This window comes from Geotrypetes seraphini, chromosome 6, assembly GCF_902459505.1.
Source record: "Geotrypetes seraphini chromosome 6, aGeoSer1.1, whole genome shotgun sequence".
Classification (NCBI taxonomy): Eukaryota; Metazoa; Chordata; class Amphibia; order Gymnophiona; family Dermophiidae; genus Geotrypetes; species Geotrypetes seraphini.
The window spans coordinates 125,287,093-125,312,089 of record NC_047089.1 but is presented as its reverse complement, the minus strand read 5'-3'; the positions used below and the strand labels follow the sequence as shown (position 1 = coordinate 125,312,089).

At 42.8% G+C, this 24,997-nt stretch overlaps 1 protein-coding gene across 1 annotated transcript in view; it reads right to left on the bottom strand.

Moving 5' to 3' along the window:
- The window catches only part of NALCN (sodium leak channel, non-selective), a 1,129,711-nt gene that overhangs the window by 264,053 nt on the left and 840,661 nt on the right, over positions 1-24,997 (bottom strand). Inside the window, exon 27 of the mRNA XM_033948885.1 lies at positions 22,853-22,957. Coding sequence (XP_033804776.1) covers positions 22,853-22,957 — 105 coding nt within the window. The remainder of the gene's footprint in view (positions 1-22,852; positions 22,958-24,997) is intronic.

The window sequence follows — 24,997 nt, the reverse complement described above, 5'->3', positions numbered from 1 at the left end:
TGCTAATTGGGATTGTTTCTGGATTGGTCAGAGGGAGGTCCTCTGATGAGAACTAAGGAGAAGGTGCCTAATTAATAGTTAGTCTGTGCTGAGGTGTAAGGGAGCTTGGATCTTAGCATAGGTCTCTGCACACCTTCAATAATAATAAAATCTGATAAGTTACCTATTGTGATTAGCTCTACCAAAGAGTGAAGAAACAGGACTTTTTGTACAGACCTGGTTTTCACCTCACATAAGGGACTGAGAGGCAGATCTAATTTACAGCTTTTCCAGTGACTAATGGACTGTTCCTGATCAGAGGAATTTTCACATCTGTTACACTAGAGGGAACGAAGAATTACATCTCCCGGTTCTGATGAGGCATAGCCTTCAAGTGGTGAGAATAAGGAATCATCTATCTTCTCAACTGGGTCAGATAAAATTCTATTGTTTGGGATAAGGATAGTTAGGTCCCATGGTGATAAGCTATTTAGAGATTGCTGCTATTCAGGAATTATTATTATAAGGAATTATCTAGTGTGTAAGAAGTAGTTATATTTGCTCATTTACTTAGGGATTATTGTATAATAATTATGTAATGAGATATATGTACGTATTCAGAGATATTGTGAACAAATAGTTATTTACTGCTGGCTTGTGAATTATATTTTTCTATTTCTATAATAAAATATTTCATATAGCCCTGGTCTCTATTTAGTATAAACTGGCAAAAATTACAGAAACTGTGGAAAGGTATTTATGGTGTCCTAGATACGAGATATGCACGTAACTTGTTTATGTTGCACTAATTAGTTATACCCATAAATCTACCTACAACCCCCCTCAACTACCGATACTCCCAAACCCCCCACCTCCAGGGAGCATTGCTGGATCAGCTGATCGGGGATAACTTCCCCTGCTGCGATCACCTTATGACTGCTGTGGCCTGACTTTAGGATCCCTGGTGGCATAGATAGGTGGCTGAAATATAAGCCAGGGTTTTCTGGGCCTACATTTCAGCCACTTATCTTGCTGTGAATCACAGCCAGGTAGCTGCTTTAGCCTGCTTAATGCCACTTCTGCCATGCCTACTTTGGCATTCCATGGCTTAAAGCAGCCTTTTATTTAGGCATCGGTAGGTGCTTTAACACTGCCATTTTTTCCATTTCTGAAGGCATTTTTCAATTAACTTAGACATTGGCAGGGTGCCTACCAACGCCTAAGTCTAGGTGCTGGTTATAGAATTTCCATGGTCGATATCGAAATGATTTAACCTGCCAGAAATGGCTTCTGACTGGTAAAATCACTTGCTCAGAGCTATCCTTAAATTTTCAGTAGCACTTAACCAGTTATCATTACTGAAAATTAACAATTAGAACCTAAATAAAAACAAGCTATTTTGGAGATGTTCTGGGACAGGAGTAGAGCCAGCACGTGGCTAGTTAAGTGCTGATATTCATCACTTAATGATACTAGGTAATTGCATAAATGGGACCACATAAAACACAGTCCTAGCTTTATGTGGAAACCCATGGTTGGTAACTGGCTATGTGTTAGCTGGGCTGCACAACCTGGATATTCAGTGCTGAAGCTCATTCGTGGCCTTGCACTGAATATCTGAGAATAACACCGGCGGCAGTCAGCAAAATGCTCACTGATGCTGGCTGAATATTTACCCCGTATTTTTAACTTTATAAGGCATAGCTCATGTACTGTAAATCTGTGCCATATTGCTATCCTGGTGTATGTGATTAGTTGACTCAGATAGCCTTGAAGTTTGTAAGCTTTGATTCTACAGGGCAGAACTCCCTTTATATGGATAATCTCCCTTCTTCACATTAGATGTGCCCTGTATCTATTTTTATGACACAGGATATAATCTTCTTCCCAGTTATTGGGGAAGTTGTTTATTCCTTGTGGTATGTCTTCATTTCAGATAAATGGTTCTGAGCTGACACTGCAGCAATGCCTTTCTGAAACCCTAAGAACACATTACCTTTTCACAATAAATTATAACACCGGCCAACACTCATTTTGGTGCCTCAAATGTTAGACCTGTTTCTGGTTCTATTTAACCTGCTGATTCCAAACACGGCACCAGTTTTCTCCTATCAGCTCTAGTTTTTGAGATACAGAACATGTGCCATATACCACTCTTCACTCTGCTCGCCCATTGAAAAAAAAATATCAACAAACATTTGGTATTGCTAAGTCTAAAATTATAGGTGGTTGCAGTTGAAGCAAGCCATTCAGAAGGGGTTCCCTGACTGGCAAAATCTTAAAGATCAGTATAGTTTGCTGGTCCTATGCTTTAAGACAGATTTCCTGGGACATTAGGCCACTCAGTGGTACAAATTAATTTCTGAATTTTTAAACAAGAAACCACAGACTGGTCTTTGTGACATTTGGAGCATTGAGATAAAGCAGCAGATTACTGCCTCTCAATGGCCACAAATCTGGACTTGGAGGATGAGTTGTTCGGCGTCTGCATCTATGAGACAAACATGGTTTTTCTTGTTACATAGAGCTTTTTGGACCCTGTTCGTCTACAGAAATTGGATAGTTCTAAGTCTAATAGGTACTGGCACTGTCATTCAAGATAGGGACATTGGATCATTTACTGCTCTATTGTCCATTTATACTTAAATTTTGAAGATCCATTTGGGATGAAGTGAATAAATTATTGGAAAATCCAGTGGCATTGACGTATGATACCATGTTAATGAGGGCCAAAAGCCAAATATCTTCCCATAATAATAAACTTCTCTGCATTATGCATTATGCCCTATCTCTCCTGCCGTGGGTCACGGCAGCTCAGGTAGAGGAGTAATGGCATCGCGGTAGGGGAGATGAGGCATCTCTCCTGCCGCAATGCATCACCCCACACACACACACAACATCGGGGCAAGAGGGAGCTCAAGCCCTCTTGCCCCGCCGACTCCCCGCCGATATCGGGCCAGGAGAGAGCCCAAGCTCTCCTGGCCCCAGCGTCCACCCCCCTGCGACTGGATTGGGCCAGGAGGGAGCACAAACTCTCCTGGCCCCGGCGACCACCCCCCGTGACTGGATTGGGCGAAGAGGGAGCCCAAGCCCTCCTGGCCCCTGCAACCCCCTACCCCCCACCACCCACTACATTAAGGGCAGGAGGGATCCCAGGCCCTCCTGCCTTCAACGTAACCCCCTCCCCCCAATGACAGCCCCCCCAAGAACCCCTGATCGCCCCCCGCCAACCCGCGACCCCCCGGCCGACCCCACGACCCCCCCACCCCCACCCCTCTTCCCCGTACCTTTTAAAGTTGGGCCCATGTGCCTAAGGCCCTGCCCACAGGAGGGGACTAAGGCTCCCGGCCCTATTCTGATTGGCCCAGGTGCCTTAGGCCCACCTGTGGGCGGGGCTTTGAGATGGCTGGGCCAATGCGGGCCCATTCTGGCGTCGGCTGCCTGCCGGACGGGTTTGGCACCCGTCCGTCTGGCCAACTTTAAAAGGTACGGGGAAGGGGGGTGGGGGTGGAGGGGATGTGGGGTCAGCCGGAGGGGTCACGGGTCGGCGGGGGGTGCGATCAGGGGGTTCTGGAGGGGCAGTCGTTGGGGGGAGGGGGGTTGCGTCGAGGGCAGGAGGGCCTGGGATCCCTCCTGCCTGTAATGTAATGGGGGGTGGGGGGTAGGGGGTCGCCGGGGCCAGGAGGGCTTGGGCTCCCTCCTGGCCCAATCCAGTTGCGGGGGGGTGGTCGCCGGGGCCAGGAGGGCTTGGGCTCCCTCCTGGCCCAATCCAGTCATGGGGGGGGGGGGGTGGTTGCCAGGGCCAGGAGGGCTTGGGCTCCCTCCTGGCCCAATCCAGTCGCGGGGGGGGGGTGGTCGCTGGGGCCAGGAGAACTTGGGCTCTCTCCTGGCCCGATGTTAATCGGCGGGGCAAGAGGGCTTTGGCTCCTTCTTACCCTGATATCATCGGGGAGTCGGCGGGGCAAGAGGGCTTGGGCTCCCTCTTGCCCTGATATCGTCGGGGAGTCGGTGGGGCAAGAGGGCTTGAGCTCCCTCTTGCTCCGATGTTGTTGGGGGGGGGTCGCGGTTGGACGGGGCAAGAGGGCTTGAGCTCCCTCTTGCCCCGATGTTGTCGGGGGGGGGGGGGGGGGGGTCGCAGTTCGACATGGCAGGAGAGCTTGGGCACTCTCCTGCCTGGATCGTTGGGGGGGGGGGGGGCGTTCTGTTACCGGTATTGTTTTTGACAGACAACGGTTACAGAATCCAGCTTTTAGGCGAAGGAATGGCTCCTCCTTCGCCTAAAAGCCCTTCTGTTGGACGTTTGGGGCTTAGGCGTTTTTTTGGTTCATTATGGGGTATAAGTGTAGACGTCGTTTGGGTACAAGTGTAGACGTAGTGGTGATCTGGGCGTTTAGTAGAGGCAGGCCATAATCAAACAAGGACGTTTGTTTTGGTTATGGACACTTTCCCTGCTTCTGCTTTGAACGTTTAAGGACTTAGGCCAAAAGGGTACTTAGACTTTTTTTTGATTATGCCCCTCCACGTATTTCTCTTTTTTAAACAAACAGTATTGACATTGGCAATCGAGCGAGCTTTATCATATTCCTTGAAAAAGCCTTCTGGTGTGAAATGGATGTGGCATCCGTCGGGCTTAAAAAAGATAAGTACTTGTTAATATTGATTTATAAAGTCAGATTGCTGAATATCACCACTATAGTCATCTGGTTGCCGGCTCTCTTTCAGTTATTTAAAATATAAGAGAAATATTTAACTATACAATTATTTAAAACATATAGAGAAATATTAAAGATAATTTAGTTATATAATAAATAGGATTCACAACAGAAGAGCGAACCAATGATGATACCTTAACCCCCCAAAAAAGTTTCAACTTATTGATTGAATCTTCGGGGTTAATTGAGGTCTTTTCCCTCTGTTTGGGTATAGATTTTGCACTTTATATAATTGTGGGTGTTCTACATTCATTGTTTATCTAAGGATCATAGCAGTTGAACATTTCACGAAGTTCTCCATTTTTTTGCGTCAGTTGGTGAAATCTTTCACCTTGCTCTTCGCTTAAGTCACCAAGCTTCTCTGGAAAGTGATCTAAGTGACTGTGGCAGATAATGGACTAACATTCATGTTACAGCCAAGCCTATCAAAATGAAAGAGCATATCTTCTAATTGTGTGTAGTTGTCTGCCTTCTTGTTGCCAAGAAAGTTTTTCACAACAAGAACAAATGAAGACCAGGCACATGATTCGATTTCATTCATTGATGCTATGAAATGTGAGACTTGAAGCAGTCCAGAGGAGGGCGACGAAAATGATAGGAGGCTTGCGCCAGAAGACGTATGAGGAGAGACTGGAAGCCTGAATATGTATACCCTAGAGGAAAGGAGGGACAGGGGAGATATGATTCAGACATTCAAATACTTGAAGGGTATTAACGTAGAACAAAATCTTTTCCAGAGAAAGGAAAATGGTAAAATCAGAGGACATAATTTGAGATTGAGGGGTGGTAGATTCAAAGGCAATGTTAGGAAGTTCTACTTTATGGAGAGGGTGGTGGATGCCTGGAATGCGCTCCCGAGAGAGGTGGTGGAGAGTAAAACTATGACTAAGTTCAAAGAAGCCTGAGATGAACACAGAGGATCTAGAATCAGAAAATAATATTAAATATTGAACTAAGGCCAGTACTGGGCAGACTTGCACGGTCTGTGTCTGTGTATGGCTGTTTGGTAGGGGATGGGCTGGGGAGGGCTTCAGTGGCTTGGAGGGTGTAGATGGGCTGGAGTAGGTTTTAACGTATATTTTGGCAGTGGGATGTTCCCTCTAAGCTGAGCAGGAGTCCTCCACCCACAGTCTCACCAATAGAGGGTGCTGTTTTACTGTCACATTTTTCAATTGTGAGGGACAGGCAAGTTCTGCAGGACTCCAGGGAACATACCTGTCCTTAGCGACTGAAAATATTCCACCCCCTAGTGGTAGCAATGCAGCTGGAGGACACCTGCTCAGCTTAGAGGGAACAGTTATTAACTGTCAAGCATAGTACCGGGTAGAGCTTTGGATTCTTGCCCAGAAATAGCTATGAAAAAAATTTTAAAAATTTAAATTAATCAGGTTGGGCAGACTGGATGGACCATTCGGGTCTTTATCTGCTGTCATCTACTATGTTACTATGTAACTATGTTATTTATAAGTTGTCTGATCTGTTGACCATCGAAAATTCCTGTCTTCAGTTTTTACATGGTAAGTCCAGGCGCTATGGGGCTCATAATCGAAATTTAAATACATCTAAAAACCTGCCCAAGTTGTCCCTTGGACGATCTAAAAGACAGGTCGTCCAAGTGCCAATAATCGAAATGGCTTTTTAGACTTATCTAGGGACATTTTAGGCCTCTGAATCCCGCTGTGCGCCCTGAACTGAAAGGGACATTTTTGGAGGAGTGGTTAGGGTAGGATGTTGACCGACCTAGACTTAGTTGTCCTGCATGGATAATTGAATGTTTGACAAGACTGCCTAGGTGAATCATATACATTGTGAGTTAGACAATGTAAAGACAGGTATTGAAAGTGACCAGATAACCACTGCAGAGACAAAGTAAAGACCCCACACATACTCCCCCTATTTTCACTGACCCCACTGCAGATTAAAAACATACATACCTGTCTCCGGACCATCAGCACCTGGTATAGGAAAGCCTAGCAGAGCTGCACAGAGATGGCTTAGGTAGTCTTGAGTGTGGGCTAGTGAACCATAGAAAGGAGGACCCAGACCCATAAGCCTCTCTAACCACTACATTCATGCTGGAATATGTGAGCCTACCAAAACTCCCAAACTCCTACTGCCATATAGGTGCTACCTGCAGCCATAAGGGCTACTGGGATTGTAGACAGGTGGGTATAGTAGATTTTGAGGGTGTTTTGGCGGGCTCACCATAAGGGAGTTCTAGTGAGATGTTTATGTGGTATCTTTTTTGTGTAGTTCACAGCATGTCCTGTAAGGTGCCCCACTGCTCTATTGCCATGTCTGGGTGACCAGTCCATCACAATGCTGGCCCCTTCCATGTCCAAAAGGTCTTGTTCTGGGCGTTTGGGACTTGGATGAAATTTTGGTTGAGAATGTGGTATAAAGAAAGACGTAGTGGTGGTCAGGACGATCAAACGCCTGGATGTACAGAGATGATTTTTGAAAAAAATATTTTAGATGTACTTTTTGAGAATGGACATTTTGCAGCTGTCGACTTTGGGTGACTAGCGCCCTACATCCAAATTGGTCTTAGACGTATGTTTTGATTATGCATGAACCATCTTTATTCAAAGCCTTTACAAATTGTTTCATCAGGCCTAGCTTTATATGTAGTGGTAGCAGTATGATTTTATCACATGCTACCAAAGATTCATTGATTACATTTTGTCCTCCAACTACCATATATTCTCTCGGTGGCCAATTTTTTTGTCAAATGATCCTGTTTGGCTCTACTATCCCAAAGACGTATCTACTAACCCATAACTATATTTAAGAAACTAGAGCTGATACTGTCTATCCAATGCAAGTTTATGAATCAGTGCCCCAAATAACCCCAGGAACAGATCAAAAACCTAAGGCAATGAGAAAAAATTTTTTTGTTGGCCTGTGTAATCAATAAACAATCTGGAGAAAAACTCATCACAATTATATGGACTCAGACTCTGTGAGCTATCCATATCTCCTTGTTATTATAAGTTGTGAATCCTTCTATTTATATTAATGAATGATTAGTACAGTATACAAGTATAAAAACATTTTTTGAATATATTTTGAATCACATTGAAAGTCTGTGACTCAAATAGACATCATGACGTCAGGTTGTGATGAGCTCATTATGACTGAACATTTAATTTCTGGGATGACAAGGAGCCATTTTGATTAGTAACACTTCAAATGCTCGATTGAAAAGTATATTTTCAGTTATATGGATGTTTTCTTTTTTCTTTTCTATGGAGTTTTTTGAATTGTTTTGTTTGGATTTTGTAGCGGTTCCCCTGAAGAAGCTTTTGCGAAACAGGGGTCCTGTTGGGGATCCGTTCAATGGATGTTTGGAATTTCAGTCACACTATGCACAATATATGAGGAATACTGTGAGTGAGAGCATCCAGAGCACCTATTTGCTTTTCTGCCTTGAGCTGCATGTTGAGTGGACCATATCTATGAAGATAAGTGTTTTTTGCTCAATTCAATATAGCTGTAGTAAGAGTTTTTGAATGATTAAGTCTGCAATTTTTGGTATTATGAATATGCTAGAGCAGAGTGTTTTTTTTATGACCAGGGATGTGTCTCCCACTTCAGAAATTGTTTTGAAGTTAAGTTGTCTCCAGTATACACTATTTTGCTTTATCCTGGATGCATGTCAGTAACAAAAATCTTATACATGAATACAGGATTCCTGGTGCAGTACTCGAAGAGACTCCCCCAGGAAAGAGACTTGGAAGTACTGGTAGACAAGTCAATGAAGCCGTCCGTGCAATGTGGGGTGGCGGTGAAAAGGGCAAACAGAATGCTAGGAATGATTAAGAAGGGGATCACAAACAGATCGAAGAAGGTTATCATGCCGCTGTACCGGGCCATGGTGCGCCCTCACCTGGAATACTGCGTCCAGGACTGGTCGCTGTACATGAAGAAGGACACAGTTCTACTTGAAATGGTCCAGAGAAGAGCAACTAAAATGGTTAAGGGGCTGGAGGAGTTGCTGTACAGTGAGAGATTAGAGAAACTGGGCCTCTTCTCCCTTGAAAAGAGGAGCTGAGAGGAGACATGATTGAAACATTCAAGATAATGAAGGGAATAGACTTAGTAGATAAAGACAGATTGTTTACCCTCTTCAAGGAAGGGAGAATGAGAGGGCACTCTCTAAAGTTAAAAGGGGATAGATTCCATACAAATGTAAGGAAGTTCTTCTTCACCCAGAGAGTGGTAGAAAACTGGAAGGCTCTTTCAGAGGCTGTTATAAGGGAAAACATCCTTTAGGGATTCAAGACAAAGTTAGACAAGTTCCTGCTGAACCAGAATGAACACAGATAAGGCTAGACTCAGTTAGGGCATTGGTCTTTGACCTAAGGGCTGCCGCGGGATCAGAATGCTGACCACGATGGACCCAGCAGCGGCAATTCTTATGTTATTATTAGAATTGTTATAAATAGTGGCTACCCCTCTCACCAGCTATATAATTTGAATGTATTTTGTGTTTATATTTGGAGATTTTGACATTCAACTTGGATTTATTGTTTCTTTTCAGAGTATACTAGGGACCCAACATGGTCCGTGCTTTGGAAACATATACCTTGCTCAACAGTTCATATATCCCATCTCCACATTAATTCATTTGTGAATTAAAAGCTGAACACACACAGTAGTACATGAATATCCTGCAACAATGCAACAGGGGGAAGAGTGTGTGGCACAGTGGTTAAAGCTAAAGCCTCAGCACCCTGAGGTTGTGGGTTCAAACCCACTTTGCTCCCTGTGACCCTGGGCAAGTCACTTAATCTCCCCATTGTCCTAGGTACATTAGATAGATTGTGAATCCACCAGGACAGACAGGGAAAATGCTTGCATACCTGAATAAATTAATGTAAACTGTTCTGAGCTCCCTTGTCCCTCCTTCCTCCACCCAATCCTCACTGCACCAACCAAGCCAAGCCCTGCCCCCTCAACACCAGCAGCACTTCTTCTGCCCTGTAAAAGGGCCAACAGCCAGGTGGGCCTCTCCCACCGGCAGGCCCCTTGTGCAGGCCAAGGAGGGCCAAGAGAGACTGAAACCACCAGAAACCATCACATGCCCTGGATGAGCATTCAGGACCTGCAATCACAATCCTTATACAATGACGTCTACACAGGAAATATGAAGCAACAGCCCCCCCCCCCCCCCCCCATCTTGTTCCACTGAATACACCAATGAACCCACAGACCAGAAGAGAGAGAAGGAAGGGAAGCAGGAACATCATCCCTCTTCTCTCCACTGACAATCCAAGACCATGAGATCACTGAGACAAAGCACCAACTTGCCCCCACATGAAAATTGTTAACCACTGGTCCAGGCCTGAATTGTTAACCACTGGTCCAACCCAGTGGAAGGGCCTAAACAACAGCGGGACCTCACACTGACAGCCCCACTGAAACGACACTTTACAGGGCCCTTAGAGAGACCTCAGAATGACCAAGTGGAGTCACTGGACCTCTCCAACTCAAGGCTATCTAAATTGAAAATCTGTGTCCAAGTTAATTTTTTGATTGTAAGCTCACACTCACAATAATTAGTCTTAAAGAATTGGGCCTCAAATCCACAAGGGACTTAAACTCTACCAATGAGACTATAGCTTCTTTTCATGAGTTCATATTATTCTCATCGTCCCCACTGTGAGAAAAATCCAGAAAATAAAAAAACTCCTATTACGGAGAAAAACCTTTCTGATAAACAACCACACGCAATCCACTGGACTCAAAATACAAAAAATGAAAATTCAGGACCTAACAAACACTGAAGAGAGTTAAATTCAAACATGCTGCTATTAAAACCATACACTATCAAGTAGCATACAATCCACCGAACTCAAAATTAAAAAAATGAAAAGTTCAAGACCTAGCAAACATTGAAGAGAATTAAATCCAAACGCCACTTAGCTGTTTCTTCGTGGCGTTCCTACTTTTCATCAAATGATGATTGTAATCCGAGAATTAAGAAGAGAAGAAAAGTTTTGGTTTGAACTTTTACTTGCTTGGATTACTTGATAGCATGCATTTTTTTCCCCAGAAAAGTTTTTCTTCATAACAGGAGTTTTTTTTCTTTTCTGGTTTTTTCCCTGCAATGGGGCCGATGAGAATAATATGAACTCATGATAAGAGACTAGAGTCTCATTGGTGGAGTTTAAGTCCCTTCTGAATTTAAGGCCCAATTCTTTAAGACTAATTATTATGAGTGCAAGCTTACAACCACTGTTCACAAAATTAGTTGGACACAGACTTTCAATTTAGATGTACGTTTGGTAGTGTCCTTTCCTCTAAACTGTTTTTTGACAACACAAGATTATTCCATCTAAGACAATATCTACCCTCTCAAACTAATATAGAAATGCCCTTGTTGCTTGCAAGCTGTCTGACCATTCTAGGCCTTGCTGCAATGATGGGGGGTGCAAAGGAAGACTCACACCAAATACCTAAACTAAATCATGTGCAATTTAAAAAAAAATAACTTATTGAATTTAAAACTGTTTTTAACCTGAGAGCTCACATTTTAAATTAATATTTTTAATCATTCCTTTAATCATTCCACGGGTTGGGCCCATGTGCCTCAGGCCCCGCCCCCAGGAGGGACCTAAGGCTCCCGGGCCTATTCTGATTGACCCAGGCGCCTTAGGCCCCACCAGTAGGCGGAGCTTTGGGACCGATGGGCCAATCTGGCCTCATTCCGTCGTTGGCTGCCTGCCGGACAGGCGGGTTTGGCTCCAGTCTGTCCGGCCAACTATACAAAGGTACGGGGAAGGGGGGTGGGGGTGTCGTGGGGGTCGGCCAGGGGGGTCGCGGGTCAGCTGGGGGGGGCGGTCAGAGGTTCTTGGGGGGGCAGTCATTGGGGGGAGGGGGGTTTGCGTCGAGGGCAGGAGGGCCTGGGATCCCTCTTGCCGTAATGTAGTGCGGGGTGGGGGTAGGGGGTCGCCGTGGCCAGGAGGGTTTGGGCTCCCTCCTGGCCCGATATTGTCGGGGAGTTGGGGAGTCGGCAGGGCAAGAGGACTTGGGCTCCCTTTTGCCCTGATCGTGTCGGGGGGGCAAGAGGGCTTGAGCTCCCTCTTGCCCCGATCGTGTCAGGGGTGCCGCGGTTGGCTGGGGCAAGAGGGCTTGAGCTCCCTCTTGCCCCGATCGTGTTGGGGTGCCGCGGTTGGCTGGGGCAAGAGGCCTTGAGCTCCCTCTTGCCCCGATCGTGTCGGGGAGTCGGCGGGGCAAGAGGGAATGACGTTAGAGAAAGGGCGAACCACTGGAAGAGGAAGCAGCATAGGCGCAGGGCTAACGGAAGGGCCGGGACCGCCAAGAGAAAGCAGCAGGACACCGGTAGGAGCTTCTACATGATGGGGGGGGGGGGTCGGGGGGCTGTGGGGGTGCGAGTGGTCCTTCAGGGTGGGGGTGCGGGTGGGAGTGCGTGCGAGCGGTCCTGCGGGGGAGTGAATAGGACGTCGGGGGGGGAGCATCAGGCTTTCAGGGTGGGGACAGGACTTCAAGAGGGAGAGGAGAGTCGGGGCGGGCAAAAGGAGAGTCGGGGTGGCCAGAGGAGAGTTGGGGCGGGCGAAAGGAGAGTCGGGCAGCATGCGCGGTATACGGGTGTGCACGGTATATAAAAATTTCTGTGCATAAATTTGTGTTTTCCGCGCGCTATACCCGTGTGCACGTTTTACACGGGTGCGCGTTATCTACGTGAAAATACGGTAGTGTGAAATTGTACCAATTTGATAACCCTACTGGGGTCAGATTTTAGTGGTAGGTGATTTTTATCCTGTGACTTTATTTAGACTACCTAAGTTTAGACAAAATTTCAGCCTAGCCAGCCAAGTTTGCTGGTGAAAAAGGCCCTAAATCTAGTTGATTATGTAGCAGAAATTGGGTCACAGACAATCAATCACACAATATTCTACTTAGGGTAGAAACTTCCTGATTTGCAATCCTCTAGACTCGTAAATGTCTACGGAAAGTGGTCCTACAGAAACCATTAGTAAACAAAGGCTTATCTCAGTAGCAGTACACAATGAATAATTCCAAAAAGGAATATATAATATTTATTATATAATGATAAATACTGATGATAATAATTAGCGAAATGGCACACAAACATACAATGAAAACTACTCAAATTACATAAAAGATATAGCAGTACATAATATAAAAATAGAAAACTGAATAAATATTCTATTACACTACTAAAAGAATTCTTGAGAAGAAATTACTTCTGGCTAGTAAATCAAGCCCTGGTGCAATAACACTAACTTTGGCAGAAATAACAGAATCTAAGATCCCCAACTATACTGTAGATTCAAGGAAGAGTGACCAAGATTATAAAGGGGACAGAACTCTTCTCATATGAAGAAAGACTAAAAAAGTTAAGGCTCTTCAGCTTGGAAAAGAGATGGCTGAGGGGAGATATGATTGAAGTGTACAAAACCATGAGTGTTATAGAATGGGTACAAATGGATCAATTTTTTACTTTGTCAAAAATTACGACTAGGGGACACTTGATAATGTTACAGGGAAATACTTTTAAAACCAATAGGAGGAAATATTTTTTCACTCAGAGAAATCATATAGATAACCCAATGAACTTTTTTAAACACTGGAATCTAACAGTGAGAAATACATTAGATGAACACACCTCTTTGCAAAAAAGAAAGAAGAAATTGGGAAAACAAATAATATATTCTCTAGTCAGCTTCAGTGACTAATAAAAACCACTTTTAAGAAGTGACCTTCCTTCCCCGTTTGTTCTCCCATTCCCTTCTCACCACCCCTTTAATTTTTATTTTAACTTTGATGTATTTTTGAATTTTCCCTCCCCCCCAATCACCTCCTATATCAATCCTCATCTTCCCCGTTGTCTTTGTCCTGCCGATATACTACTCTATTTTTATTTTAACTATTTTAAATCTGTTGATGGCTGGTCTATCAAACTGTAAATAAACTTGGAAACTAGATACTTGAAGGATATCTTAATGATCTCGGAAGATAACCTACCCCTATCACCACGGCTCAAACTATATCCTCAGGGAAGAAACAGTATAGTTCAACTTCTGCTAATTCGGAAAGAATGAACTTAACAGACTTTCTGGAGAATTCCTTGGAAGTAGTCACGGAAAGGATTACTCTCCTGGTGACATTTGCCTTAGAGCATGACAGAGACTTGGTTTTTAGACTTTACTTCAGACACATAAATGATAAAATCTTGGTTCGACAATCCAGATTTTTCCAGATATTGCTCAAGTGACACAAAAGAGGCAAAAAGAATTCCTGTTGTATAAACCCTGAACTTTGGCTTTGGGTGCATCTTTCCTATTGAAATTTCCAGCCAAATGTTGTGTATCACTTCAGGGAAAAAATTTTTATTCTTCGAACCAAAGCAATTGTTGGAATTTATTCGGCCAAGGAAGAGGGTGGAGTGGTGTTTGGTCCGTTAGCTGCTCCTACAGTTTAAAGTATAGGCTCTTGGGGGGTTTACATCACTGTTTCCTGGGCTGCTCTTGTAATTGATGTTCTGTACACTTATGTATATTTCTCTATATTAATTCTAATACTTGGATCTTTACTTTTATTTGTGGACTAAATAATATATATTTTATTTCTAATTACTTAACACTGCCTTAGTGAACTGTGTTTAGGATTATTAGCTTTCTTTAATTTCTATTGCAAATCTGTACTCAAGTAATTAATGTGCTTGTTTGTAGTTTTGGAAAACTGAATAAAGAATAAAAAAATAAAAATAAACTTGGAAACTTGGAAATGGTTCTCAACTGAATTAATTACTCTAAAACGAGCATGCAGGAAACTAGAAAAGAGATGGAAGAAACATCAAACTGAGTTAAGAATAACATGGAGAAAAATTATCTTTCTTTATAAAAGGAAACTAACAGAAAGGAGAAAGGATTATTATTCTAAACTTATAGGAACAGATGTTAGTGACACTAAGGGCTCCTTTTATCAAAGCGCACTACGGGGGTTAGCGAGTTGGACATTTCATCACATGCTAACCCCAGCGGTAGCCTAAAATCCTAAAGCCTCGTCAATGGAGGTGTTAGGTACTAGCACGGCAGGCGGTTTAACGCATGGAAACCGCTACTGCGCCTTTGTAAATGGACCCCTAAAAGATTATTGAAATTAACAAAAGGAATTAAGTAACAGTAAACATTTAATTAACATTCCTATTGAAAAACCACCAACTGCTCAACAATTAGCTTGTCATTTTATAAATAAAATCAAAGATATAAAAGTATAATTCCCACCTTGTTTTTAGCAAAGACCCAAATATAATAGGGAGGTAAGGCCTTTATTGGACATCTTTTTGAACTAGTGTTTAAGCCCGTTACATTAACGGGTGCTAGAATAGATGTGTAGACTTAAGAGGCTACAAAATCAACTGTCTTTCTTTCTCTCTCTCCTTGGCCGCTGTCTGTCTTTCTTTCTTTCTTTCTTTCTGTTTCTCTCTCCTTGGCCGCTGTCTTTCTTTCTTTCTATCTCTCTCTCCTTGGCCGCTGACTGTCTGTATTTCTTTCTTTCTGTCTCTCTCTCTCTCCTTGGCCGCTGTCTGTCTCTCTCTCTCCTTGGCCGCTGTCTGTCTGTCTTTTTTTTTCTGTCTCTCTCTCTCTCTCCTTGGCCGCTGTCTGTCTTTCTTTCTGTCTTTATCTCTCCTTGGCCTTTGTCTGTTTGTCTGTCTGTCTTTCTTTCTTTCTGTCTCTCTCTCTCTCTCCTTGGCCGCTTTCTGCCTGTCTTTCTTTCTGTCTCTTTCTCTCCATGGCTGCTGTCTGTCTTTCTTTCTTTCTGTCTCTTCTTTCTCCTTGGCTGCTTTCTTTCTTTCTGTGTCTCTCTCTCCTTGGCCGCTGTCTGTCTGTCTTTATTTCTGTCTCTCTCTCTCTCTGGCCGCTGTCTGTCTATCTAGCTATCTTTCTTTCTGTCTCTCTCTCCTTGGCCGCTGTCTGTCTGTATTTCTTTCTTTTTGTCTGTATTTCTTTCTTTTTGTCTCTCTCTCTCCTTGGCCGCTGTCTGTCTGTCTTTCTTTCTGGCCTAAGTCCCTAGGTGCAGAAAGTAGGCAGCAGGGAAATGTCCATTCTCAAAAAAACCGTCCAAAATGAGGTATTTTTTTTGGAATGGCCTACCTCTATGTTCAGCAGTTTAATCGCCCAGACTGCCACTATGTGTATCCTTACAACACATTCCTGAACAAAAAATCACCCAAGTCCCAAACCCCCAAAACAAGACCTTCCCCAGCAAGAGAGATACCCAATCTTTCCTGCTGGACACAACCCCCCCACCCCCGAACACCGTGCGATCACCATAGGAGGGGCATTAGGCACCTGGGCTAACCGGAATTGGCACAGGTACTTAAGGCCCTAGGCCCCTCCCTGATGCATCCCATAATACAATGGGAAGGGGCAGGCCTGCCATTGAGAGGAAGGCAGGCTGGACGGAGGAAGGACCTGTCCATCCCTCCATTTCCCCAGGTTAGAGGGGGAATCCGGGGAGGGGGTTAGGAGGGGTCTGGGTGGGTATGGGGGTAGGGGACCGGGGGTGGGAGCACAGTCCGGTAGGGGTTCAGGGGGGAAGGGGGTTCGGGGGTGGGTGGGTTGTGTCCGGCAGGAGGGATTTGGCCTCTCCTACTGGGGAAGATTCGGGAGGGGGGGTCACGGAGGATCAAGGCACGAGAGATTGGGCATCTCTCCTTATGGGAAAGATTTTGGGGGGTCACGGGGGGATCGCGGCAGGAGAGATTGGGCATCTCTCCTGTCATGATCGTTACCAGTGCGGGGGGGGGGGGGGGAACAGGTTGCCTAGACCACTGAGCTGATTACTGCAGCCGTGATTAGCTTGGTGGCCTGATTCAGAACTTATACCTGTTTTGACTTTTTAGTCAAAACATATAAGTTCTGTCTGGAAACCTGGATTATGGCTGCCAGACGACTAAGTCTAGGTCAGCCCACCTCCTGCCCTATCCACTCCTCTAAAAACAGAGGCTGTGAAAAGGCCTAAGCTGGTTTTAGATTTGACTAAAACCAGTTTTGATTATCGGTACTTGGACAATCTGTCTTTTTGATCATCAAAGTACTGACTTAGGCTGCTTTTTAGATGGTTTTCTTTATTATTATGAGCCCCATAATGTTAACACCTTTAATAAAAGATTCTAAGTGGCATATTGACCAGGTATCCAATTATAGACCGGTAGTGTCAATATCATCACTAGTTAAAATATTAGAAGGCCTAATCAATATCCAATTTAATTTCTATTTAGAAAAATTTAATATTTTACATTCTACACAATCTGGTTTCCATAAGGAATGTATAGCACTGTCTTTGCCTGGTGATACTATAGAAATAATAAATTTTAGGATCCATGTTAGACATTTTAAGAATTAATATTTCTAAGTGTTACAGAGTATTGTTACTTCAATTTGACCTATCCAGTGCTTATGACTTAGTAGATCATATACTTTTATTAAGAATACTGGATGAAATTAGTATCTCGGGGTACATATTATATTGGTTATAAATTTTTTTGAAGAGATCTTATAAAGTAAAAATGTTTTTCATGATATCTACTGAATGGGAACGCCCTTATGGCGTCCTTCAAGGTTCTCCACTATCTCCCTCCTTTTTCAATATTTTCTTTCGTCCATTAGGCTATGCATTGAACATAAGAATTGCCGCTGTTGGGTGAGACCAGTGGTCCATTGTGCCCAGCAGTCCGCTCACGCGGCGGCCCTTGGTCAAAGACCAGCGCCCTAACTGAAACTAGCCCTACCTGCATATGTTCTGGTTCAGCAGGAACTTGTCTAACTTTGTCTTGAATCCCTGGAGGGTGTTTTCCCTTACGATAGACTTCGGAAGAGCGTTTCAATTTTCTACCACTCTCTGAGTGAAGAAGAACTTCCTTATGTTTGTATGGAATCTATCCCCTTTCAATTTTAGAGAGTGCCCTCTTGTTCTCCCTACCATTGGAAAAAGCTAACTTTATTTCTTTCATCTATGTAGATGACATTACTGTACTTATCCCATTTTCTTGTTCCTTTTAACATATCAAATCTACAGTAAACCATTGTATGAATCTGGTAGAGATGTCGGTTTAAATTAAATAATGAAATACAATAAAACAAATCTATGTTTAGTTAATCATGGGGAGTGAAGTTAGTGTTGTCAGTAAACAATATTGACTACACTTTGGCTTTAATAATCAGAATTCTAGGAGTACATTTGATAACAATCTTTCTCTGTTGCCTCAAGTCAACATGTTAATAAAAAAAATCATTTGGTCTTTTTTGGAAACAAAGGGTTCCTTTTACTAAGGTGCACTAGTGTTTTTAGCGCACGCAAACCACGCGCTAAATGAAAAATATTAATGCAAGCTCTATGGAGGCATTAGCATTTAGCATGTGCGGCATTGTAGCGCGCGCTAAAACCGCTAGTGCACCTTAGTAAAAGGAGCTCTAAGAAGGTTATGAAAATATTTTAAATATCATCAATTCCATTTGCTGGTGCAATCATTATTCCTGTCTCTATTGGATTATTGCAATGTTACATTTTTAGACTGTCCTAGAGCAATATTAAAAAACTACAAACTCTGCACAATACGACTAATTTTCAGATTGAAGAAGAGTGATAGGATCATACCTTATCTACAGGAGCTTCACTGGTTACCAGTTGAAGCTAGGATCTATTTAATAGTTGGCAAATCACCAGGTAAACTTGGTGCTGAGTACACCGAGTTTTTCAGAAAATGTGCACTTGGGAACACGGCGGCAGAGATCTGCGTTTTTATTGTTTGGCAGGAAGGAAAATGGCCCAGGTTTCCTTGCAGCATCTGAGTCTCCCACAGGCTCAATTTTGTTTTAAAAGCCCTCACTGCAGCGTATATGTCTGTGATGACACGGTCCCCCACTGAAGCTGCAGGTTTAGTGCATCGAGATGGCTCATGACGTCACAGAAAAATACCAGCTTAGACAGAAACTCTTCATCCTGGAGCTCTGCTGTATCTTTCCCTTTGCTTTCTAGAAACTGACAAATTTCCTTACACAGCTTGAAACATCTGTTCAGTACTTTTCCTCTGCTTAACCATCTCACGTCTGTGTGATACGGCACGTCTGCATATTCCAAACAAAACTCCTCCAGAAAAGACTTGAACTGGCAGTGATTCAAACCTTTAGCTCTTATACTTGTGTTATGGTGCTCATAAAATCTTCCATCTTCAGGGCTTTGCGACACTACGATTCCTGATGTATGATGCAGTGATAAACAGCTCACCTGCACAGTTCTCCTCCCGCATCTTCTCCCAAATCCTGGCCACCAATCCACTCTTTTGACTGCACATCACAGGCATATCATCTGTTGCTAGTCCTACAAGTTTATCCTAAGGTAGCCTCATTTGAGTTACAAATTTTGAAACCTCTTCAAAGATTTTTTTTGCTGTGGTTGTGCCATGCATTAATTTTAATCCCAAAATTTCCCCTGTAATGCACAGATTTGAGTCCACTCCATGGATGAAGACTGACAGCTGGGCAGTATCAGATGTGTCGCTGCTCTCATCCACAGCAAAGGAGAATGCAATGAAATCTTTTCCCTTTTCCATCAGCTGTTCATGCAGATTTGTGGCAAGATCACATGCATGATCAGCTACTGTGTTTGTGCTAAGGTTCATATTTAAAGATGCTTGTCTATTATCTGGGCACACAACGTCACAAATTTTGATCATGTACTTTTTGACAAACTCTCCCTCATTAAAGGGCTGGGCTGATTTTGCAATCTCTGCTGCCACAATAAAACTAGCCTTTACAGCAGCCTCACTTTGTGATATGGCTTTTGTGAACATTGGGCTAGCCGCTACTGCTTCCTCTTGAGCAGGAAGTAGTTTTTGGCCAGCGCAGGGATTAACGCGTGATGAAAAGTCACGTGCATTAACCCCGTTAGTGCGGCTTGATAAAAGGAACCCATAGTCTGTCATGAAACCAAACTTTTTTTCATCTCCTTTACTTTCTGGTGCTTTTGTGCTATGTCTGGTCCTTGTACTTGTGTTCATTTCATAGTGTCTTCTTATGTTATATTCTTTGGTTACAGCTACGTTGGCTCCGCACACAAGACAAACAGGTCTGTCCTTTGCATTTATTAACAGATATTTTTCTTCTCACTTTTTTAGAAAGCTTCTGTTTTCCACTTTTCGTTTGGCCTTTTTCTGGAGGAGTGGCCTGATGTGACTGGTAGCATGAGGTTGCTAATGAATGTCAACAGAGGAGGGGTCAAGGGAGGCATATATAAGATGCCTTCTACAAGATTAATTAAAATGGCAATAAACTAAACTAACTAAACCTTAAGGGGCTCATAATAATAAAAAACCAACAACATCCAAAAAGTGGTCTAAATTGGTACCTGGACGATCAAAAAGCCATATCGTCCAAGTACCGATAATCAAAGCTGATTTTAGATGCATCTAAAACCAGCTTAAGCCTTGCCTCTAAACACCTAGAGCGAAAAAGGCATTTTCAGAGGAGGAGAAAGTACAGGAGGTGGGCTGACCTAGACTTAGTCGTACAGCAAGTATAACCAAAACCTTTAACAGGTTGCTCAGTCGGAACTTATACATTTTGACTTAGACTAAGTCAAAACAGGTATAAGTTCTGAATAGGGGCTGCTGAGCTGATCGTGGCTGCTGTGATCAGCTCAGCAGCCTCGGCAACCTGCCCACCCCACACCGCAACAATCGCGGCAGGAGAGATGGCTCATCTCCCCTGCCATGATTGCGATCCCCCCCGAACTGTCGTGAATCATGGCAGGGGAGATGCCTAATCTCTCCTGCTGCGATTCGCAGCAGTTCGGGGAGGGGGGGGGAATCGTGATGGTGGCAAGAGAGATGCCCACTCTCTCCTGCCACAATCGCAATCCACCCCCCCGAACCCTGACAATGCCGACAGGAGGGAGCCCAACCCCTCCTGCCGAGGCACGAGCCTACGAATCTCCCCGAATCCTTCAAATACGGGCAAGAGAGATCCCAGGCCCTCCTGCCCACGGTGCAACCCCCGTGACTCCCCCCTCAAATACGGGCAGGAGGGATCCCAGGCCCTCCTGCCCTCGGCGAACCCCCCTGATCGAGCCCCCCAAACCCCTGATTGTCCCCCTGTCCCTCCCTAACCCCGCAACACCCCCACACCCCCCAACCCCAACTCACATTAAGTTGGACAGTTGGACGGGTCACAAGTCTGTCCGACTTTGCAGGCCTGCCATCCTCCGAATGGCGGGCCTAGGGCCTGATTGGGCAAGGGGCCTTAGGTGCCTAAGGCTTTACCCATAGGAGGGGCCTTAGGCGCCTGGGCCAACCGGAATTGGCTCAGTTGCCTTAGGCACCTCCTGTGGGCGGGGCCTTAGGCATATGAGGCCAACCCAGCCCATGTGCCTAAGGCCCCACCCACAAACTTCTATGTTGCAAGATAGAATACTTTTTCTATGTAAAATGGAGGATTAAAAAAATTATACAAAGCAACTGAATCTTTGTTTACTGAACTTTCTTCTACTTCTAAGGATCTGTTTTATAGATGTTTGAAGGAGGTTTATAAATATACTGAAGAAGGGTTCACACCTCCTTTACATAGGATTTACTATCTTCAAGTTTTATTAAAATTTGATATACCATCCAAGGGCTATAGCCATTCAAGCAGTTTACAATTAAAATCAAAGAGTCAAATTACTTATAAGTAATTAAAAGTCAGAACTCCATTTCATATGAAAAGTGGAGAAATGAAAGAATTATTTTATCATTGAAAACATGCTGTCTGTCAAATAATACCCCGTGCCAAGGAAGAACGGAATTAAACATAGAAAGCATCTTTAAACAAATAGGCCCTCTTTTACTAAGCCACGGTAGAGGTTACTATCATGGCCCGGGGCACTAAATGTTCCGATGCTCATAGGAATTCTATGCATGCTGGAGCAGCATTGGAGCATTTTAACACACTGGGCTGTGGTAGAAACCTGTACCATAGCTTAGTAAAAGGGATGGATAGGTTTTTAAAGCTATATGGAATTTTGAATATGAATGTTTTGCTCTAATATCTAAGGGAAACAAATTCCAAAAAATGGGCCCTATAATACTGAAAATCTTTGAATGAGTAGAATCGTAACAGACAGCGTAGAGGGAATACACAGTATAACTGATCCAGTAGTGAAGAACATAACCATCTGATTGATTTCTACTCAGGAAAAAAACCATTCTGTTGCTGATGCTTCCTCTGGACTTAACTGGCCTTTTTGAGAAATCTACCGAAGAGGTTGTTACAAGAACAGCTTTGCTAGCAACTTTTGTCTTTCACCAAGATAAGGATTCTTTATTGTGTCTTTATTTTAGAACTAAAGGCTTCACTTTTCTTGGTGGGAAAGTTTCTGTTTTTCCTGTTTTATGCCAGATTAACTCAGACCAGATGCAAATAATTCTTGAACCTTTTGTTAGTGAATTCTGGACATAGGTGCAAATTTTCAGTTAATATATCCATGCAAATGTCTCACATTTTGAGATAATCATTCTTATATCTTATGATCTGCCTCAGTTGCAGTTTTTCCTTGAAGGTAAAGTATCAGTTGGAGATGGAGACTGAGTTTACTCCTTGATACTGAGCCATTAATAATTTCAGCTACTACTTATTATTCTTTGTACAGTACTTGTTTGTTTGTTTTTTTAAATCAATATACCTGCTTCTTCTGGTTCTATAGACCTCTTGCTCCTCCATAATGTGGACTATATTTGAGTTATTTACATTTTTTTTTCAAAGTTTGTATTTCCTTGTATAATTTAAATGTTCTTTATCCTAATTCAAAGTTATCTTTGATGCAAGCTTGAAAATAAATGCATAACAATAATAATAACAAAACACTGTGCGCTGCCATATATAATGTTTAAGTAGTACTTTTTATAAAATTGCTGGCTATATTTGATGGGTTACATGTATAATAGGTCTTTGTAAACATATATCCATCACCTAAAATGTGTAAAATTACTTCCTAGGTGTCTAACCTTCAGGTTTAGGTATATAAAATTGGAAGTTATACATCTAGGAATCTAATGTCATTAAAATATCTAATGGGAACATATTGGTAAATATCTCCTAATATAAGAATTTTGAAAGAAAATACATACTTACCCTAATACTAATGTGAGGATCATTGCACTTAGCCAGTTTTCCTGCAAACAGCTGAACTCCAAAACTTGCAAAAACAAGCATCAGGGTCAGTAAAAGAATAGAGACCTGTAGAAGTAACATTACACTATGTAAAATGTAAAAACATGTAATAAACCCAGAGTATAACCCCCCCCCCACACACACACACTTAAATGGTAAGAAAACTTTTTTTTTAGTAGTTTTAAATGTAATTTATACATAACATAATCAAAGTAGGTCAAGACTCTCATAAAAAGAATTAACAAAAGTAGGGAAAAATTACAAATCTTCATAGAGATTCTAATTTAAAGTGCACAATAATGGGAAAGCATACCCTATACAAGAAAACTACAAAATATCATAAAGAAAATTTAGTAATATAAATTCCACTTCTGTCTGTATCTTAGATCTGATGATATATTAACAAACTCTCAATACTTAGGGCTCCTTTTACTAAGTTGTTGTAGCAGCTTTAGCACGTGCTTAGCACGCGCTGAATTGCCACGCGTGTTAGATGCTAATGCCACCATTGAGCTGGCATTAATTCTTGGCACGTAGTGTGCGCTAATCTGCAGCATGTGCTAAAAACGCTACCGCAGCTTAGTAAAAGGAGCCCTAAGTTGACATTTTTTACATCCTGCCCCTGCTTATCTGAGATAAATTTCTCTAACTGGGCTGACTCTACAAATACATATCAAATTTGTTGAAAAATGATAACATATTTGCAAGGAAAATTAAGAAAAAAGGTGGCGGAGGGTTTTAGAAGCGAGCCTAACAAGATGGCTGCTTAACTGACTAGCTCATGTGAGACTCTGACTAGCATTAATAATAACATCGCTATTAATATTCCAATCAACATCAATCAATGAATATTAATTATCTACTAAGATGACTACTGGAAAAGGCAATAAAAGAGCAAAGGCGGATCTTTCATCTCCTGCTAAAGTCTCTGCCTCTAAATCAGATGGAAGTCAGTCACAACTTATCCAAGAGGAAATCCGTGTTGTTAAAGATATTCTCATGGAGACGAAGTAGGAAATTGAGGACTTCGAGCAAGATCTATTATCACTAAAATCTGAATTGCAACACTGTCAGCATCGTGTAGAAGTTTTAGAAAACAAACAAGAAGCAACGCTTGAAACATTAAAAGATGTTCAGCGCCATATCAAACAGGTAGCGGTTTTGGAGCAGGAGTTAGAGGATGTGAACAACCGGGCTAGAAAGAACAATTTTCAGTTGCTTGGTCTTGCTGAGAGACATGAGGGTCCAGATTTAATCAAGTTCCTTATGACCTTTATTACTGTGTTACTGGATGAAATTTGAGGAACAATTTGAAATTGAAGCTGCATACTGTGTGCCATCACATTGCATTGTTAATCCAAAATATCCTAGATTAGTTGTTGTGCGGCTCTTCAGATTTAATCAGATAACAGTAATTATGCAGCGTTCAAAAATCAACCCGTTAAAATTGGAGGGCCACAACATCCTTATTGTACCTGATTTGAGTAAAAATACTGCACAAGCCCAGAAGCAGTTGCTGGCTTATCGTCTACGTTTTATGGAGCTGAATGCACGATTTGGCATGATATATCCAGATAGATTTCGTGTTAATATCAATAATCAGGCCAAAGACTTTACAGACCCATCGGTGCTGGCGGAGTTTCTAGAAAATAACTATCCTAGAAGCATTGATAAGTCATAGAAAATATGAATACTGGATGACAGCTATGTAATGGTTACTGTATCAGTATATGTTTCACTTTCACTGCTATCATTATACCTACTAATGTCTGAATGTTACAACTAATACTATTTGTGATTAGGGTGATTTTGTTTAATTTACTCTAATTGCCTTGGATGTTCTTTTTGTCTGTATTTACAAATGAAGACATATCCAACATACCGGAACCTGAGCAAATCTTCAATGGAGATCAAGCAGAAAAATTAACATCCATGGAAGTGAGTCTTGAAGACGTACGCAGGCAGCTAGAAAAACTAAAAACTGACAAATCCCCGGGTCCGAACTGAATCCATCCAAGGGTTCTGAAGGAACTAAAAGAAGAGATAGCGGAACTACTGCAGCAAATTTGCAATCTATCCCTGAAAACAGGCGTGATCCCGGAGGAC